Source organism: Dermacentor andersoni, chromosome 7 (genome assembly GCF_023375885.2).
Source record: "Dermacentor andersoni chromosome 7, qqDerAnde1_hic_scaffold, whole genome shotgun sequence".
NCBI classification, from domain to species: Eukaryota; Metazoa; Arthropoda; class Arachnida; order Ixodida; family Ixodidae; genus Dermacentor; species Dermacentor andersoni.
Window position 1 is genome coordinate 141800102 of NC_092820.1, and position 19787 is coordinate 141819888.

General features: G+C 46.2%; 2 protein-coding genes across 6 annotated transcripts in view; one reads left to right on the plus strand and one right to left on the minus strand.

Annotated features, from left to right (window-relative positions):
• The window catches only part of LOC129385575 (uncharacterized), a 118853-nt gene that overhangs the window by 55200 nt on the left and 43866 nt on the right, over nt 1-19787 (minus strand). The window lies entirely within an intron of this gene.
• The window catches only part of LOC129385574 (uncharacterized), an 87020-nt gene that overhangs the window by 33495 nt on the left and 33738 nt on the right, over nt 1-19787 (plus strand). For 2 of the 5 annotated variants that reach the window (XM_072289356.1, XM_072289359.1), the window contains exons 7-8: nt 3932-4021; nt 9991-10080. In XM_072289356.1, the coding sequence (XP_072145457.1) occupies nt 3932-4021; nt 9991-10080 (180 nt within the window). Of the gene's footprint in view, nt 1-641; nt 895-3931; nt 4022-6696; nt 6950-9990; nt 10081-19787 lie in introns of those variants that run through there. The other 3 variants (XM_072289358.1, XM_072289357.1, XM_055072285.2) reach the window with 3 other exon arrangements.

Below are 19787 nucleotides of genomic sequence, written 5' to 3' on the forward strand. Positions count from 1 at the left end.
CTTAACGAAATGTGTCTTCATTCAACTTCAACGTTCGAAACATACAATCCTCAGTAGGCAATCAAATTACGTGTGGATAGCATCAGGTTGCTCTGCATTTCTTGGGTTCGTTGCGTGGTCCTTGGCTCTAGAATTTGACTTTGATTCAGTTTGCATTGAGGTTAAGCTTCGCGTTCCAGCATCTTTCTTTCAGAAAGGAGCTTTGATATTTTTTAGAAGTCTTCCTCAGTCATATGTACAAGCTGCACCGAACGTAGGCATGCATTCTGGGTAAATGGCGAACAAGACGACAGCGAAATACTGATGGCACCGGAAAATGTGGATGGACAGTTAAAAAGATTTTAATACTTCTCAGCAGTGTTTGCCATCCTTTAGTGAAACCTTGGCATGAAGAAAATTTTAGAATGCTTCTCATTTTTATTGTACTTTAAATTTTTTTCACAGTACCAGCGCAATACATTACAAAATGTTCCGCATGTCCGTCTCCATGTCTGATAAATATGTAATCGGTCACTAACTTAACGCTTTTTTTATTTGAAAAAGTGCTTCAGGGCGAGACCGCGTAGGCAATGACACTCTCAAAACTGGTTTTGTATTAGAGGCTGTACTTTTAATAGTGTTCTTTCTCGATCGCTTTGCAGGAAAGCGGCCGCGACAAATGACTAAAGTGTGCGTGTATTGCGTGCCGCTCGAGGAGTCGCCGCTGGCCGGCTCCGCCAGCACGATGGCCGCAGCGGCAAGTGCCGTGCCCGGCCATGACCTGGCCTACAGGCACTTTGCCGCCAGGTTCTTCTACCCGGGAAGCGTGGACCGTGTAGAAGTGTGCGAGGCCGGAGATTCTGGCCGGAGAGCTGGCAACGAGATTCCCAGATCATGGCCGGCAATGTCGTCAAGGTCAGAAATGCTTACATTATGGCGACACGCACATTAGGATACATCCTCCCTACTGGAGCACTACTCGAAACTTTGAGAGTTTAAGCACAGTGTTGACTCCCGACAAATGAAGGGAACGAAAACAGACGGGCCGCAGTTAAGCTTTGGCATTTGCTTCGTTTGCTTCGAGCGAGCAACCGAGAAAAAGGCGAGCAACATGTAGTCGCGGTCCGGAAAGTATAAGGAGCCCGGTCGACAATGTAGGGAAACACGACATTCGTACTTCCGTGAAGTGCAGATTTCTAAATTCTGTGATTCCAGTAGCCCATAATTCAGTAGCCCATAATTATTTGTACAGTCAGGCTGATTTTATTCCATTACACGAACCTTAGAGTGCATAAATTAAAATGCAGATACAACTGGCATGACGCAGTATCCGAAACCTCCATCTGGCTGTTATTGTCGAGCACATGCATACTGCAGAGATTTAAGGTATGTCTAACATATTATATTTTAGCAGGACCCGAAAGGACAAACTGCGGAGACACCAACCAAAACAATTCTAACATGTTCGCGCTAAGCCCACCTGCCGTCATTACCCCACGCACCACCCCAACTTGTGGTGCAACTAATTCGCTCATAGTTAAGAGCTCTCCTATGCACATCTGGAATTGTTGAGAGGGCTCCAATATTGTGTGAAATCTCCTCGAGCCGCAGTGACTGGCGTCGTTCTTCGCCGCAAGCTTTCAAAGCGCCGCATGGCTATATCGGAGCTCCGTATAGGCGCTCCCACTCTTGCTGAACAGCTCCCACAGTGCTGACTCTACACAGTGCATCGTGCAAGCCCCTCTAGCGGTCGACAGGAGAGGGCTTTTTTCGTTGCGCCACAGATATTCTTGCATAGGTTCATGTTGGCTCTGAGTGGGCCAATCAAGGAGCATCAGGACCAGTTCTTCCGTCAGTTTCCTTACTGATCGGGCCATGCGTATGGGGCTGCGATCATGTCGCAGGTAAAATAGGCCATCTGAGAAGGGGCTTTCAAGAGAGTACGGAACGCCATCGTCCTCATAGACCCTGCGATACACTTCGGCGGTGAAGTGGCCTTCTAGGCAGATGAGTGGACCTAGGCCATCCTTGGAAAGGGCTCCCCGGACGCTGACAGCGCACCGGCCACTAAGTTACGTGGCTCCACCTAGCGAAAGAAGATTGTTAGGCGCATTGGGTAGCGTTAGCAGTTGCCTTGCAGGTGGAGACACCTGATACGGAAAAACGGCACCCTATTCCAAATAATGAGGGGCGATTCGTCTGTTTATTTCGACTTAGGAAGCAACTGGAACTATTTTACGTTAGGATAATTTGTTGGAAGTAATTAGGGTATTATCTCGGCGCACAAGACTACAAATGTATCTGGTGTCTTTTGTTCCGCACATACGCTGGTGCTGGTCTCATCGCGAGGAAAATGCGCATTGGTCTGTCAACATGACGTAACTCCAGTCCGTAGCCGTCCACGACAGATGCTCTTCAGCAAATAAAAACCGTGCGCGCCTGTTTCCCGCCAAGAGCAGAAGTTTTTGGGCAGGCAACCTATTTCGGAGGTTTCCTTCGTGCAACTGTCTTCGTACGGTTTTTGAGCTAGCGTCCGCACCAAGTTCGTCCGCTATTTTCCTCGACGTGAAAAATTACTTAAATTGCGCATGCCATAATTTGAAGAACCCGGTCCTCCGTCGTGGCTCGACGGCTGTTTCCACGAGATAGATTTCCAAGCCGTCGCTCGTCACGGTATGCCTGCAGGTATGCCTGCAGTATCCGGTTAACAGTTCACAGCTGGCGGCCTTTATTGCTGGCAAGGCCACGCGTCGGCAACCGGTAAGCACCAATAATCTGAAGTCCGTCTTCTTTAGACACACCAGGCATGCGCGAGTTCTAATGGCCTTGGGAACACTGGTTCCTGCAATTATATACAATAGCGCCGACACGGCAACACGGCCCCGTTAAGATGTGGCTCTTGTGAAAGCATACGCCTAAAACTATACATAAAATCGAATGGCGCGAGCAGTGCTGCCTTCCGGCACTTGAAGAACCGGTGAAAACGAGGCGACGATGGTGGCAGAAATAAGTACGTGGTTAAAATGCCACGCTTCATAGCGATCAAAGCAAACGCTTGTCTCCCACGTGCGGGCTGCCTTTAGGCAACACCGCGTGGAATGGCAACGTCAGCGGCGCGCCGTTCTGGCGGTATGACAAAACTAGCGCTCACGAAACTGCGGTCGAACGTATCGCAGTGGGACGCGTACTATCGCACGCACCGCCTGACTTGAGCGCGGCCAGCAGGTAGCGCTGATTGGATTACCGGCCACGCGCTCCGCTGTTCCCATTTCATTTGTCCTCGATAGTATATTCCGAAAAGCAATAGGCAATAATGGATTCGGCAAGCCTGCACAAGGCTGAACCTAAATGTAATACCCAAATCTCACGTTATCTCACAAAGCGCAACGTACGCTGATTTGTCGGAGAACGCAGTTGCTAAACTTTGTCACCTTCCGCCTAGATTTTCTTTCCAGACTACGTTGTAGTCCACTTCTATGTTATGAACAGGCAGGAAATACGTGCCAAAACACTCCTCGTGCACTGTTTGTGACGTACCTGAAAAGAAAACCACTCAGCTCTTCCGATTTTTGAAATCAGGAACGGAATAGTGCCGACACAGCTCGACTCGTACAGCAGCCATCTTGATTATGGCACCGGCCACGAAACCAGTACCGCAAACAACGCGTCGTGCGCGGTATATGCCGAAAAGAAAAAAGCCGTCTAAGCAAAGAAGGAGAAACTCTACATTTTTATTTCAGTCTTCTTTATGGAGGTGCCCGACAACCTAAAACGGTTATACTTCAGTTTTAACTCGATCTGAAGCCTATAGAGACCGAGAAGGACCAAAACTTTCGTTTTTTTTTTTACTTTCAACAGGATTCTGTCATACATCATTCACAGAAAATCTCTTTTTTGGTAGAGAAAATTTCCTTAAATTTCCTTTACGTTCACGTCTTTCTTCATACCGCAGCGTCGTGGTGGCCACCAACATACCCGGCCCCGTCTCCGGTTCCCGCTACCGCCCAGGGTCCGGAGACCACGCGGCCACCGGCTCCAGAACGTATGTGTTCACCTCTTTATCGCAAACTTTGGCAATGACGTCCGGTATAACCACACAGCAGACACAAAGTTTCCATGCAGTGAGAGAGAATCAAACAGAGCGACAATAATGGCAGGTTTTGCATTTACCACCGATTCGTTACAACTTAGTCTTCACGAGAAGGACGCATTTTATTGCGCGAATCGTTTAACCTTCGAATTGACGTTTGCCTCGTTCGCTCGCACTTTACGGTCATCGGCAGCTGGCCAAGTCAGCCCCCCGTCTACGCAGCAGCTCAATCCTCTCGTTCCCTTTCACTCACTTCTCGTGGTAGCACGCATTCTACGGTTCGCAAACGTGCCTTGGCATAGCGACTTTCTTCAGTCAGTCGACACGACATCATGTACACATGCGGCTGAACAGAATAAAAGGGCGCATTCTCAGGACAGGGTTTTCACGTTTCCGTGTAGAACTTCCAGTTCCGACCACTGCGTCACTGCAGCTACATTCAGATGATTGAATAGTAAGAACATGTGGCGCAGGTCGACGAATGTGATCGGCGGCGCCGTATGAATCGCCACTATCGGCGTGCTTCGCCGTGGAGGGTGGATTTTGTAAGGATAAGTTAAACTGCAAAAAATGTTTCCTTTAAAAAAGAGAGAATTTATGGCATCGCCGTGCCGCACCATTTCTGTAAAGATCTCTTTTCTATTTTTTATTATTCTGTTTTTAACGAGTTTCTTTCTCTTTTACAGTAAGAGAAATTTGGTTTTACAGAGAGTTGGACGCTTCGCATTGCAGGAAAAGTTCTGTTTCCTGTTAAAATTTCTTTTTATCATTTAAATAATATATTCTGTTTGTTTTCGCAGAAAAAGAATGTGGTAAATAAGTGTCCATTTTCAGGATCAGTGAAAGTTCTGTTTTCTGTTCATATTTTTCCGTTTCTTCACACATTCGTTTTCTTTTCCGCTGTACAGAGGTGTCCTGTGTAAATACAATTTTCTATGATTGTGAATAATGGACGAACCAGGAGTGTCGCTGAATCCAACGCTTGGAAGCGGCACTTCTCTACGTGTGGGCAGTTGCCGTACTCACGAAGGGAATTTTCTTTGAAGAAACGTTGATTGTAGCCGACATTCCTTGCTCTACCAGTGTAGAATAGAATGGATCGTCAAAGGAGCTAGCATACTTGATTGTCAAGTACGCCCTAGAAGTGATTTAGTTCTACAAACACTTCAGATCATTTTCAATGAGACACATTTGGCGGCTGATAAACTAGTAGAATGGGGCATGATAAAAACGTTCGCATAGAAAGAAATCGATTTAGAAGGTGGAAGGTTTCTCTAATGAGTTTGGGAACTTGTAAATAGACCGGTATGTCGCTATCAAGTGATTGATGCAAGTATGTTAAAAGCTTACGGACGACTAACTGCGTGAGCATAACTAGACAGCAGATCCAAGTTCTAAATGTAGGTCTGCCTGCTCATTTTTCGCACGAGAACGATTTAATTAAAACTGAAGCTTTCTAGGTCTCACTGATTCGTCCGTAAGCGTTGTAAATGCACTGCCGGACAGCCGACTTGCACATCTGCGAGGGCGCCTGCATCGACTGTCCGGCCGGCCAGTGCCCGATAATGGCGCGAAGTGACAGGCTGGGGAAAAGTAGCGCATGCGCAAAAAGTTCACTGGAAGCACAAGTTGCTTCTGCTAGGCATGACACCGCCCCTGGCCCGATGAACTGAGCTTCCTACTTATCGGAGACAGCAAGCGCACGTGAACATGGGCTCATCTTAAGATCTGGAAAAAAAATTCAAAGCCCTTTCTTTTACAGAAAGATGGTCGCACGCCACGCTACCCAGACAAACTGTATGCATCTGCATTGAATTACGCGGGTCACGCAATACATTCCCGGCCGTCACCATGGGTAGGCCGCGGTATCAGCGCATGACAGAAGAAGAGGCTGTCGTACGCGAGTGCAAGTGTAGGGTCGTGCGTGACAATGTGAGTGTGTGCGTGTAATGAACGGTTACATGATCTAAAATAAAGGCTGTGCAACTTAACGAAATGTGTCTTCATTCAACTTCAACGTTCGAAACATACAATCCTCAGTAGGCAATCAAATTACGTGTGGATAGCATCAGGTTGCTCTGCATTTCTTGGGTTCGTTGCGTGGTCCTTGGCTCTAGAATTTGACTTTGATTCAGTTTGCATTGAGGTTAAGCTTCGCGTTCCAGCATCTTTCTTTCAGAAAGGAGCTTTGATATTTTTTAGAAGTCTTCCTCAGTCATATGTACAAGCTGCACCGAACGTAGGCATGCATTCTGGGTAAATGGCGAACAAGACGACAGCGAAATACTGATGGCACCGGAAAATGTGGATGGACAGTTAAAAAGATTTTAATACTTCTCAGCAGTGTTTGCCATCCTTTAGTGAAACCTTGGCATGAAGAAAATTTTAGAATGCTTCTCATTTTTATTGTACTTTAAATTTTTTTCACAGTACCAGCGCAATACATTACAAAATGTTCCGCATGTCCGTCTCCATGTCTGATAAATATGTAATCGGTCACTAACTTAACGCTTTTTTTATTTGAAAAAGTGCTTCAGGGCGAGACCGCGTAGGCAATGACACTCTCAAAACTGGTTTTGTATTAGAGGCTGTACTTTTAATAGTGTTCTTTCTCGATCGCTTTGCAGGAAAGCGGCCGCGACAAATGACTAAAGTGTGCGTGTATTGCGTGCCGCTCGAGGAGTCGCCGCTGGCCGGCTCCGCCAGCACGATGGCCGCAGCGGCAAGTGCCGTGCCCGGCCATGACCTGGCCTACAGGCACTTTGCCGCCAGGTTCTTCGACCCGGGAAGCGTGGACCGTGTAGAAGTGTGCGAGGCCGGAGATTCTGGCCGGAGAGCTGGCAACGAGATTCCCAGATCATGGCCGGCAATGTCGTCAAGGTCAGAAATGCTTACATTATGGCGACACGCACATTAGGATACATCCTCCCTACTGGAGCACTACTCGAAACTTTGAGAGTTTAAGCACAGTGTTGACTCCCGACAAATGAAGGGAACGAAAACAGACGGGCCGCAGTTAAGCTTTGGCATTTGCTTCGTTTGCTTCGAGCGAGCAACCGAGAAAAAGGCGAGCAACATGTAGTCGCGGTCCGGAAAGTATAAGGAGCCCGGTCGACAATGTAGGGAAACACGACATTCGTACTTCCGTGAAGTGCAGATTTCTAAATTCTGTGATTCCAGTAGCCCATAATTCAGTAGCCCATAATTATTTGTACAGTCAGGCTGATTTTATTCCATTACACGAACCTTAGAGTGCATAAATTAAAATGCAGATACAACTGGCATGACGCAGTATCCGAAACCTCCATCTGGCTGTTATTGTCGAGCACATGCATACTGCAGAGATTTAAGGTATGTCTAACATATTATATTTTAGCAGGACCCGAAAGGACAAACTGCGGAGACACCAACCAAAACAATTCTAACATGTTCGCGCTAAGCCCACCTGCCGTCATTACCCCACGCACCACCCCAACTTGTGGTGCAACTAATTCGCTCATAGTTAAGAGCTCTCCTATGCACATCTGGAATTGTTGAGAGGGCTCCAATATTGTGTGAAATCTCCTCGAGCCGCAGTGACTGGCGTCGTTCTTCGCCGCAAGCTTTCAAAGCGCCGCATGGCTATATCGGAGCTCCGTATAGGCGCTCCCACTCTTGCTGAACAGCTCCCACAGTGCTGACTCTACACAGTGCATCGTGCAAGCCCCTCTAGCGGTCGACAGGAGAGGGCTTTTTTCGTTGCGCCACAGATATTCTTGCATAGGTTCATGTTGGCTCTGAGTGGGCCAATCAAGGAGCATCAGGACCAGTTCTTCCGTCAGTTTCCTTACTGATCGGGCCATGCGTATGGGGCTGCGATCATGTCGCAGGTAAAATAGGCCATCTGAGAAGGGGCTTTCAAGAGAGTACGGAACGCCATCGTCCTCATAGACCCTGCGATACACTTCGGCGGTGAACTGGCCTTCTAGGCAGATGAGTGGACCTAGGCCATCCTTGGAAAGGGCTCCCCGGACGCTGACAGCGCACCGGCCACTAAGTTACGTGGCTCCACCTAGCGAAAGAAGATTGTTAGGCGCATTGGGTAGCGTTAGCAGTTGCCTTGCAGGTGGAGACACCTGATACGGAAAAACGGCACCCTATTCCAAATAATGAGGGGCGATTCGTCTGTTTATTTCGACTTAGGAAGCAACTGGAACTATTTTACGTTAGGATAATTTGTTGGAAGTAATTAGGGTATTATCTCGGCGCACAAGACTACAAATGTATCTGGTGTCTTTTGTTCCGCACATACGCTGGTGCTGGTCTCATCGCGAGGAAAATGCGCATTGGTCTGTCAACATGACGTAACTCCAGTCCGTAGCCGTCCACGACAGATGCTCTTCAGCAAATAAAAACCGTGCGCGCCTGTTTCCCGCCAAGAGCAGAAGTTTTTGGGCAGGCAACCTATTTCGGAGGTTTCCTTCGTGCAACTGTCTTCGTACGGTTTTTGAGCTAGCGTCCGCACCAAGTTCGTCCGCTATTTTCCTCGACGTGAAAAATTACTTAAATTGCGCATGCCATAATTTGAAGAACCCGGTCCTCCGTCGTGGCTCGACGGCTGTTTCCACGAGATAGATTTCCAAGCCGTCGCTCGTCACGGTATGCCTGCAGGTATGCCTGCAGTATCCGGTTAACAGTTCACAGCTGGCGGCCTTTATTGCTGGCAAGGCCACGCGTCGGCAACCGGTAAGCACCAATAATCTGAAGTCCGTCTTCTTTAGACACACCAGGCATGCGCGAGTTCTAATGGCCTTGGGAACACTGGTTCCTGCAATTATATACAATAGCGCCGACACGGCAACACGGCCCCGTTAAGATGTGGCTCTTGTGAAAGCATACGCCTAAAACTATACATAAAATCGAATGGCGCGAGCAGTGCTGCCTTCCGGCACTTGAAGAACCGGTGAAAACGAGGCGACGATGGTGGCAGAAATAAGTACGTGGTTAAAATGCCACGCTTCATAGCGATCAAAGCAAACGCTTGTCTCCCACGTGCGGGCTGCCTTTAGGCAACACCGCGTGGAATGGCAACGTCAGCGGCGCGCCGTTCTGGCGGTATGACAAAACTAGCGCTCACGAAACTGCGGTCGAACGTATCGCAGTGGGACGCGTACTATCGCACGCACCGCCTGACTTGAGCGCGGCCAGCAGGTAGCGCTGATTGGATTACCGGCCACGCGCTCCGCTGTTCCCATTTCATTTGTCCTCGATAGTATATTCCGAAAAGCAATAGGCAATAATGGATTCGGCAAGCCTGCACAAGGCTGAACCTAAATGTAATACCCAAATCTCACGTTATCTCACAAAGCGCAACGTACGCTGATTTGTCGGAGAACGCAGTTGCTAAACTTTGTCACCTTCCGCCTAGATTTTCTTTCCAGACTACGTTGTAGTCCACTTCTATGTTATGAACAGGCAGGAAATACGTGCCAAAACACTCCTCGTGCACTGTTTGTGACGTACCTGAAAAGAAAACCACTCAGCTCTTCCGATTTTTGAAATCAGGAACGGAATAGTGCCGACACAGCTCGACTCGTACAGCAGCCATCTTGATTATGGCACCGGCCACGAAACCAGTACCGCAAACAACGCGTCGTGCGCGGTATATGCCGAAAAGAAAAAAGCCGTCTAAGCAAAGAAGGAGAAACTCTACATTTTTATTTCAGTCTTCTTTATGGAGGTGCCCGACAACCTAAAACGGTTATACTTCAGTTTTAACTCGATCTGAAGCCTATAGAGACCGAGAAGGACCAAAACTTTCGTTTTTTTTTTTTTTTACTTTCAACAGGATTCTGTCATACATCATTCACAGAAAATCTCTTTTTTGGTAGAGAAAATTTCCTTAAATTTCCTTTACGTTCACGTCTTTCTTCATACCGCAGCGTCGTGGTGGCCACCAACATACCCGGCCCCGTCTCCGGTTCCCGCTACCGCCCAGGGTCCGGAGACCACGCGGCCACCGGCTCCAGAACGTATGTGTTCACCTCTTTATCGCAAACTTTGGCAATGACGTCCGGTATAACCACACAGCAGACACAAAGTTTCCATGCAGTGAGAGAGAATCAAACAGAGCGACAATAATGGCAGGTTTTGCATTTACCACCGATTCGTTACAACTTAGTCTTCACGAGAAGGACGCATTTTATTGCGCGAATCGTTTAACCTTCGAATTGACGTTTGCCTCGTTCGCTCGCACTTTACGGTCATCGGCAGCAGGCCAAGTCAGCCCCCCGTCTACGCAGCAGCTCAATCCTCTCGTTCCCTTTCACTCACTTCTCGTGGTAGCACGCATTCTACGGTTCGCAAACGTGCCTTGGCATAGCGACTTTCTTCAGTCAGTCGACACGACATCATGTACACATGCGGCTGAACAGAATAAAAGGGCGCATTCTCAGGACAGGGTTTTCACGTTTCCGTGTAGAACTTCCAGTTCCGACCACTGCGTCACTGCAGCTACATTCAGATGATTGAATAGTAAGAACATGTGGCGCAGGTCGACGAATGTGATCGGCGGCGCCGTATGAATCGCCACTATCGGCGTGCTTCGCCGTGGAGGGTGGATTTTGTAAGGATAAGTTAAACTGCAAAAAATGTTTCCTTTAAAAAAGAGAGAATTTATGGCATCGCCGTGCCGCACCATTTCTGTAAAGATCTCTTTTCTATTTTTTATTATTCTGTTTTTAACGAGTTTCTTTCTCTTTTACAGTAAGAGAAATTTGGTTTTACAGAGAGTTGGACGCTTCGCATTGCAGGAAAAGTTCTGTTTCCTGTTAAAATTTCTTTTTATCATTTAAATAATATATTCTGTTTGTTTTCGCAGAAAAAGAATGTGGTAAATAAGTGTCCATTTTCAGGATCAGTGAAAGTTCTGTTTTCTGTTCATATTTTTCCGTTTCTTCACACATTCGTTTTCTTTTCCGCTGTACAGAGGTGTCCTGTGTAAATACAATTTTCTATGATTGTGAATAATGGACGAACCAGGAGTGTCGCTGAATCCAACGCTTGGAAGCGGCACTTCTCTACGTGTGGGCAGTTGCCGTACTCACGAAGGGAATTTTCTTTGAAGAAACGTTGATTGTAGCCGACATTCCTTGCTCTACCAGTGTAGAATAGAATGGATCGTCAAAGGAGCTAGCATACTTGATTGTCAAGTACGCCCTAGAAGTGATTTAGTTCTACAAACACTTCAGATCATTTTCAATGAGACACATTTGGCGGCTGATAAACTAGTAGAATGGGGCATGATAAAAACGTTCGCATAGAAAGAAATCGATTTAGAAGGTGGAAGGTTTCTCTAATGAGTTTGGGAACTTGTAAATAGACCGGTATGTCGCTATCAAGTGATTGATGCAAGTGTGTTAAAAGCTTACGGACGACTAACTGCGTGAGCATAACTAGACAGCAGATCCAAGTTCTAAATGTAGGTCTGCCTGCTCATTTTTCGCACGAGAACGATTTAATTAAAACTGAAGCTTTCTAGGTCTCACTGATTCGTCCGTAAGCGTTGTAAATGCACTGCCGGACAGCCGACTTGCACATCTGCGAGGGCGCCTGCATCGACTGTCCGGCCGGCCAGTGCCCGATAATGGCGCGAAGTGACAGGCTGGGGAAAAGTAGCGCATGCGCAAAAAGTTCACTGGAAGCACAAGTTGCTTCTGCTAGGCATGACACCGCCCCTGGCCCGATGAACTGAGCTTCCTACTTATCGGAGACAGCAAGCGCACGTGAACATGGGCTCATCTTAAGATCTGGAAAAAAAATTCAAAGCCCTTTCTTTTACAGAAAGATGGTCGCACGCCACGCTACCCAGACAAACTGTATGCATCTGCATTGAATTACGCGGGTCACGCAATACATTCCCGGCCGTCACCATGGGTAGGCCGCGGTATCAGCGCATGACAGAAGAAGAGGCTGTCGTACGCGAGTGCAAGTGTAGGGTCGTGCGTGACAATGTGAGTGTGTGCGTGTAATGAACGGTTACATGATCTAAAATAAAGGCTGTGCAACTTAACGAAATGTGTCTTCATTCAACTTCAACGTTCGAAACATACAATCCTCAGTAGGCAATCAAATTACGTGTGGATAGCATCAGGTTGCTCTGCATTTCTTGGGTTCGTTGCGTGGTCCTTGGCTCTAGAATTTGACTTTGATTCAGTTTGCATTGAGGTTAAGCTTCGCGTTCCAGCATCTTTCTTTCAGAAAGGAGCTTTGATATTTTTTAGAAGTCTTCCTCAGTCATATGTACAAGCTGCACCGAACGTAGGCATGCATTCTGGGTAAATGGCGAACAAGACGACAGCGAAATACTGATGGCACCGGAAAATGTGGATGGACAGTTAAAAAGATTTTAATACTTCTCAGCAGTGTTTGCCATCCTTTAGTGAAACCTTGGCATGAAGAAAATTTTAGAATGCTTCTCATTTTTATTGTACTTCATTACAAAATGTTCCGCATGTCCGTCTCCATGTCTGATAATGCACCTTCGTATGTAATCAGTCACTAACTTAACGCTATTTTTATTTGAAAAAGTGCTTCAGGGCGAGACCGCGTAGGCAATGACACTCTCAAAACTGGTTTTGTATTAGAGGCTGTACTTTTAATAGTGTTCTTTCTCGATCTCTTTGCAGGAAAGCGGCCGCGACGAACGACGAGAGTCGTTATATACTGTGTCCCGCTGGAGCAGTCACCGCTGGCCGGCTCCGCCAGCACGATGGCCGCGGCGGCAAGTGCCGTGCCCGGCCATGAGCGGGCGTATCGGCACTTTGCCGCCGGCTTCTTCTACGAAGAGAGCACAGACCGGGTGGAGATTTGCGAGGCGGGACGTGATGGAGCCACAGGGGATCTCGTCGCCTTCAGGAGTTGGCGACGAGATTCCCAGATAATGGCGACGAATGCCGACAAGGTCAGGAATGTTTACATTATGATGACACGCACATTTGTATAAGATACATCCTCCCTACTGGAGCACTACTCGAAACTTTGAGAGTTTAAGCACAGTCTTGACTTTCCGACAAATGAAGGGAACGAACAGACTGGCCGAAGTTAAGCTTTGGCATTTGCTTCGAGCGAGCAACCGAGAAAAAGGCGAGCCACATGTAGTCGCGGTCCGGAAAGTATAAGGGGCCCGGTCGACAATGTAGGGAAACACGACATTCATACTTCCGTGAAGCGCACTTTTCTAAATCCTGTGATTCCAGTAGCCCATAATTATTTGTACAGCAGGCTGACTTTATTGCATTACACGACCCTTAGAGTGCATAAATTAAAATGCAGATACAAATGGCACGGCACAAAATCGGCAACCTCCATCTAGCTGTTATTCACTTACTGCACATATTAAAGGTACACCTAACATATTATACTTTAGTAGGACCGGAAAGGACGAACTGAGGGAGACAAACTAACCAAAACAATACTCAAATGGCACAGGCAATGGCCGAGTTCGCGCTAAACCCACCTGCCGTCATTACGCCACCAGTTGCTCAGAAATGAAATTTGTTCTTCGTTAAATAATGGTTGGCTGACTCAGCGTATAACTAGCTGCTGTATTTTCTATAGCTAATTGGCTTTCCACACTGGCAACTTATTGTTAAACCGATTTTTCTACGTTCATTCATTTGTTTTAACTATGAGGTTTTACGTACCAAAACCATTTTCTGATTATGAGGCACCCATTGTGTGGGACTCTGGAAATTTTAACCCAGTACACACGAGTGTTTTCGCATTTCACCCGCATCAAAAAGCAGCCACCGTGGCCGGGATTCAATCCCGTGACCTCGTGCTTAGCAGCCAGTAATTCCGTGCATAGCCACTAATTGTAATTTTCGTGCATAGCCACTAATTCCCATTATTGATATGGTGGAAAAATTGCGACACCCATAATAAACTTTTTACCATAAACTTTTTACCAATGATACTTTCGCACAAGAAGGTTACATATTGAAACTATGTGTAGTGCAATATATATTAGAATTCCGAACAACCTATTAAGCCAGGCAGTCTTAAACCGACACAAAGTAAGGTCTCTGCTGGCGTTAAAAATTCCCTGCCAAAGTTTATGGGCATGCTACGCAAATTGCAGTAGACACGCAACAATGCTTGTGCGAACATTTGAATCATAGTTTACTCACTCCTTTCCAGCGGGGAATGTAAAATATCGTTACAAAGGTCGGCTATGCTTTTTTAGCGACCGTCAGTCACTTCATTGTGTTGTTCCCGCAGTGGGGGTCATTGCCTCCTGCTTGAACCGAAACAGCTGTCCGAACAGGGGCACCACCACTGCCGCCACTGTCAAAACGCATATTCCTTGCCTCCGTTAAACCGAACTCCCTACAATTGGTGAGTCAGGTCATTTACGTTTTATTTTGGAACACTAGCCATGAACGATGCTGCACCTACTACTGCTGAGTGCGACGACGCCACAATTACGTCTCCCGTGATCGTCTCAGAGCTTCAGCTTCCCAGCTTTCGGCCCAGGGATCCTCGAGTTTGCTTTATGAAAGTAGAAGTCCGTTTTTAACTCCTTGTGCATGTAGTTGCTGCGCCAACCTCCGAGATTGCCTCCAGCCCGCAGCTCAAGCGCTAGGAGGAAAGTGGAGGAAAAGAGTATGGTGAAAGGGTGAGGAGGAAAGGGGAGTGCCACGGGAGGCATGCTCTGTGGCGGGGAACCAGTGTGCATGCGCTACTTGGCCTGTGCCACCTCGGCTAGAGAATGCGCTAGAGAATGCCACCGCTGCTGCTAAACAAGCGGCACGAGCAGAAGCTCAGCATCCACCGCGGAGAGAGCGTCCTGCCGTTCTGACCAAATTCTATACCTCAATTAACGTGAATTCAAGACACCTAATCAGCTGCGCATAAATTTTGTATTAGGGAATATGATAATTGTAGGTGAATTTTTTATACATTAACTTCAATTCATCTTACGTGATGGACGGGTTTCCTTGTTGGGCAGGAATAGCAACGCTTATTGATATGGAGACGGACTTGCTGCCATAATTACAGCCCAGCTACTCCGACGACGTCCCTAGATTTGTTCTTGAAATTTTGCCAACATTCGCAATTGAGTGTAGATTGTGCATTCCTGTACAATGGCGCGTCAACTCGGCGAAATTACAGGATCAAGGCGAACAAGGTCGCCTTTAGGAGGTACTGAAGCATTACCTCGCTTTCGATGAAATAATCCAGGTATCTTAATTCACTACATGTTCCATGCTATATGACTGTAGTAGCTTGTGTGATTTTCCTAAAAATACAAACGTCATGTTGAATCACGCACTCTCTTATTCTTTCTTTGCATCGATGAAATAATCCAGGTATCTTAATTCACTACATGTTCCATGCTATATGACTGTAGTAGCTTGTGTGATTTTGCTAAAAATACAAACGTCATGTTGAATCACGCACTCTTATTCTTTCTTTGCAGGTGCTGGTCGGCGACTATGCAGTCACTAGAGGTGACGTAAACGAAGCGATGGAAGAATTAACAGAATTAGGTAGGACCGTACAACGTGATCACTAATAACTGTCAGTTTTGTTGAAGTGCTGCTGGAAAAACTCCAGCTGCCTTTTCCAGCTGAATTAACTACGGCAAGGGCCGCAACGACCGAACTTGTACTGAGCGCGGTAGCGCAAAGCGCATCTTTCGCATTCTTCAAATAAAAGTGTGCCACGACCTCTTGGGCTCTGGCGTCGTCCTCGGCCTGCTGTTGCTTTACTCGAGCTGACTGAGCCTAGCACAATAACTGAGTGAAATCATTAGCGATACAGAGGTAAAAAAGCATGGCGCAAACATGAAAATGTACCAGTATTTGAGCGTAATATCCGCAGCATATAGAAAAATTTGACCGACTGCTGATCTACCTGTCACAATGTTCGGTTAAGTACGACATCATTGCAATAACTGAAACATAGGTAAGAAAAGATAATCACAGTAATATACCTGTATACTTAATACTGTCAGAGTGCATGCGACACGTTGCGGTGGAATGATAAAAAATGCCTAATGGACATCTCGAGCACTCAACGACCCGCTGAAACACTTTTTCAACCCTTGATTCTGGTGTCATGTTTGGTGTATGCTGTAATGTATGCTGTCACAGTGCATGCGACACTTTGCGTGAAGGCGCTATATTAATGCCTAACGGACATCTCGAGCACTCAACGACCTGCTGAAACACTTTTTTCAACCCTTGATTCTGGTGTCATGTTTTGTGTATGCTGTCATGTATGCTGTCACAGTGCATGCGACACGTTACGGTGGAGTAGCTCTGTTTATCAGGAAGGCGCTACATTTTCAATGCGTAATAGGCATCTCGAGCACTCAACGACATGCTGAAACACCTTTTGCAACCCTTGTTTCTGGTGTCATGTTTGGTGTAGTATACCACCCCCAACGCTCTTGCGTTTATGATCTTATATCCGTCATGGAAAACACAATGGTTGCTTGTGTAGCCTCGTGTAGCCTCACATTCTCAAATAATGATCTGTGGTGATTTTAACATTGACCTTTCGAAAGACCAATGCCATGATTGTGTTCCTTTTGCAGTCTTTCAATCCTAGAAATGTTATATCCAAACACACACGTTTCTTGGAATGTTCTGCGACACTTATTGGTCACATACTGTGCAGTCTCGAAACAAATGTGGAAGCTGGAGCCTACGATTTTGCCATTTCTGATCACTGCCTGGCTTTTCTTGTCACGATCATACTTGCATCCTGCTCAAAAGTAGATCCTGAGAAATCGCATAGGCGTTAACTATTGCAAGTACGTACCCTGCAGAAATGAGCCTTGTTCGAAGCACTGTATAATGACGATGTCCAAGTAGAATGTGAAAACGTTATTTACAGCATCACCAATGCAATTAAAAATAAGACCACGCCATGCGTCCTTGGACAACTAAGGCTATGGCTGCACTGCCAAAAAAAGACTATTGCTACAAAACAAAACAAATGATTATTATAAGGCCCAATCACATGCAGTTGCAGGATACGGTGATAAAATAATCTAGACAACATACCTGGCCTTACTAATGGTTTTAATCATTATACAGAGCTGCACGGCCGACCACTGATGTCGAAAGGAATCAAAAATTTAGTTTTCAGATGATAAATAGGTGACGTCTGTTATAGGTAGGCTACAGGTGATGAAAACTACCGGAATCGACCACAAAAAAAGCCAAGGTACTGAAAATAATATGCATAGTTTGAGTACTCCACTCTGCCATTTATTTACCCATTCGTTAACGGCCACGCCCTATCCAGTATACAAAAGCGGCAGCCACAACACTCCCGGTAGCTACCGGTCAATATCCATTTTAAGCATTATAAAAAATATTTTCGAAAAATTATTCACACTACAGCTGAGGATCTTCCTTAGCAAAAATAACGTCGTTTGCATGAGCAGCAGAGTTTTGTCCAAGGAAAGTCCTTATCTACTGCTGTCCTGACTAGCACAAGCTATGAACTCTGCTCTTAACTATCAAACTATTGTTATCAGAATTTTCGTCGATATATAGAAGGCATTTAGTAACATCTATCACTCGGCACTGTTACAAAAGCTCAGCAAGTGCTATGGTATTGTTGGTGGCTCTGACAACTTCTTTTGTAGTTATCTTAAACCACGAAGGCAAAAAGTCAAAATCGATGGGCTGCTATCCGCATCAAGAAAGGTCACATGTGGTGTGCCGCAAATGTTGGTTTTGGGTCCCAATTTGTTCTGTTTATTTGTTAATTTCCTGAGAGTATTGCAGTCAAAAGCTTTGATGAATGCAGATGATACTGCGATATTATTCACTGGACGTACACTTGAATCTCGGCAACACACTGTGTCCATTGAACTGCTAGCGGTTTCACGGTGGTTTCGTGACAATCAACTGATAGTAAATGCTGAGAAGACAAAATACATTATTTTCCATTCACGAAAGAAAAACCTTAATTACAGTTGAATTAAAAGACCTGTGACGAGGTTGCTTTTTTTTCTTTCTTTTTTTCCCCTCCGACGGTGAACCAATATGGGTTTGAACCGACGGGACGAAGCAGCTCTCCAAACTTTTCGTTTTCAGTGCATGTTGGTGTCTTTCTTTTTTTTGCAATTCCGAGCTACCGTGTTCATAGTTGGTTTGGTCTTGTTTTTCGGTTAAATGGCCACGCACCCTGATCTGTACAAAAGCCGGCGTCTTTCTACTCGAATGTTTAGTGGCGAAAAGCGAATAGAGCTTCTTTCAAAGCTCTCCATAGGCCTTGGCATCCGAGTGGCCCAGACGGCGCCTCAGCTTCTTTCATAGCTCCCCATAGGCCTTGGCATCCGAGTGGCCCAGACGGCACCTGAATGCCTTTCGACATTCAGAAACAAGAGCCGCTTCAATCTCAAATCGCGGAAATGCAAACCAAACCATTCCTTTGATTCCATATGGCTAATTCTGTGTGCATGGGCTTAGCAAGACGTTTAAACTGTCGCCTATAAGTATCTAAAAGAGAAATAAATTGGAAAAGTTGTATTAGCAGTTCGACACAGCATTTTTATTTTCTGCAAGGTTTACAAGTGCGAAAAGGGAGCAACAATTCACGATGAAACCTGCAGCTCAAGCGCTAGGGGGAAAGTGGAGGAAAAGAGCATGGCCAAAGGGTGAGAAGGAAAGGGGAGTGCCACGGGAGGCATGCTCCGTGGCGGTGAACCAGTGTGCATGCGCTACTTGGCCTGTGCCACCTCGGCTAGAGAATGCGCTAGAGAATGCTACCGCTGCTGCTAAACAAGCGGCACAAGCAGAAGCTCAACATCCACCGCGGAGAGAGCGTCCTGCCGTTCTGACCAAATTCTATACCTCAATATAACGTGAATTCAAAAACCTAATCAGCTGCGCATAAATTTCGCATTAGGGAATATGATAATCCTAGGTGAATTTTTTATACATTAACTTCTTCATAGCAATTCGTCTTACGTGACGGATGGGTTTCCTTGTTGGGTGGGAATAGCAATGCTTATTGATATGGAGACGGACTTGCTGCCATAATTACAGCCCAGCTACTCTGACGACGTCCCTAGATTTGTTCTTGAAATTTTGCCAACATTCGCAATTGAGTGTAGATTGTGCATTCCTGTACAATGGCGCGTCAACTCTGAGAAATTACAGGATCAAGGCGAACAAGGTCGCCTTTAGGAGGTACTGAAGCATTACCTCGCTTTCGATGAAATAATCCAGGTATCTTAATTCACTACATGTTGCATGCTATATGACTGTAGTAGCTTGTGTGATTTTCCTAAAAATACAAACGTCATGTTGAATCACGCACTCTCTTGTTCTTTCTTTGCAGGTCCTGGTTGGCGATTATCCGGTCACGAGAGGTGACATCACCGAGGCTATGGATGAAATGACTGAATTGGGACACTATAACGTGCTCACTAATAATTGTCAAACCTTCGTTCAAGCACTGCTGCGAAAACTCCAGCTGCCATTTCCAGCGGAATTAACAACGGCAAAGGATGCCACTACCCACCTTGTGCTGAGCGCGGTAGCGCAAAGCGCATCCTTGGCTTTCTTTAAGTAAAGTCTGCTACGACCTCTTGGGCTCTGGCGTCGTCCTCGGCCTGCTGTTGCTTTACTCCAGCTGACTGAGCCCAGCACAATAACTGATTGAAATCATTAGCGATACAGAGGTAAAAAAAGAATCGCGCAAACATGAA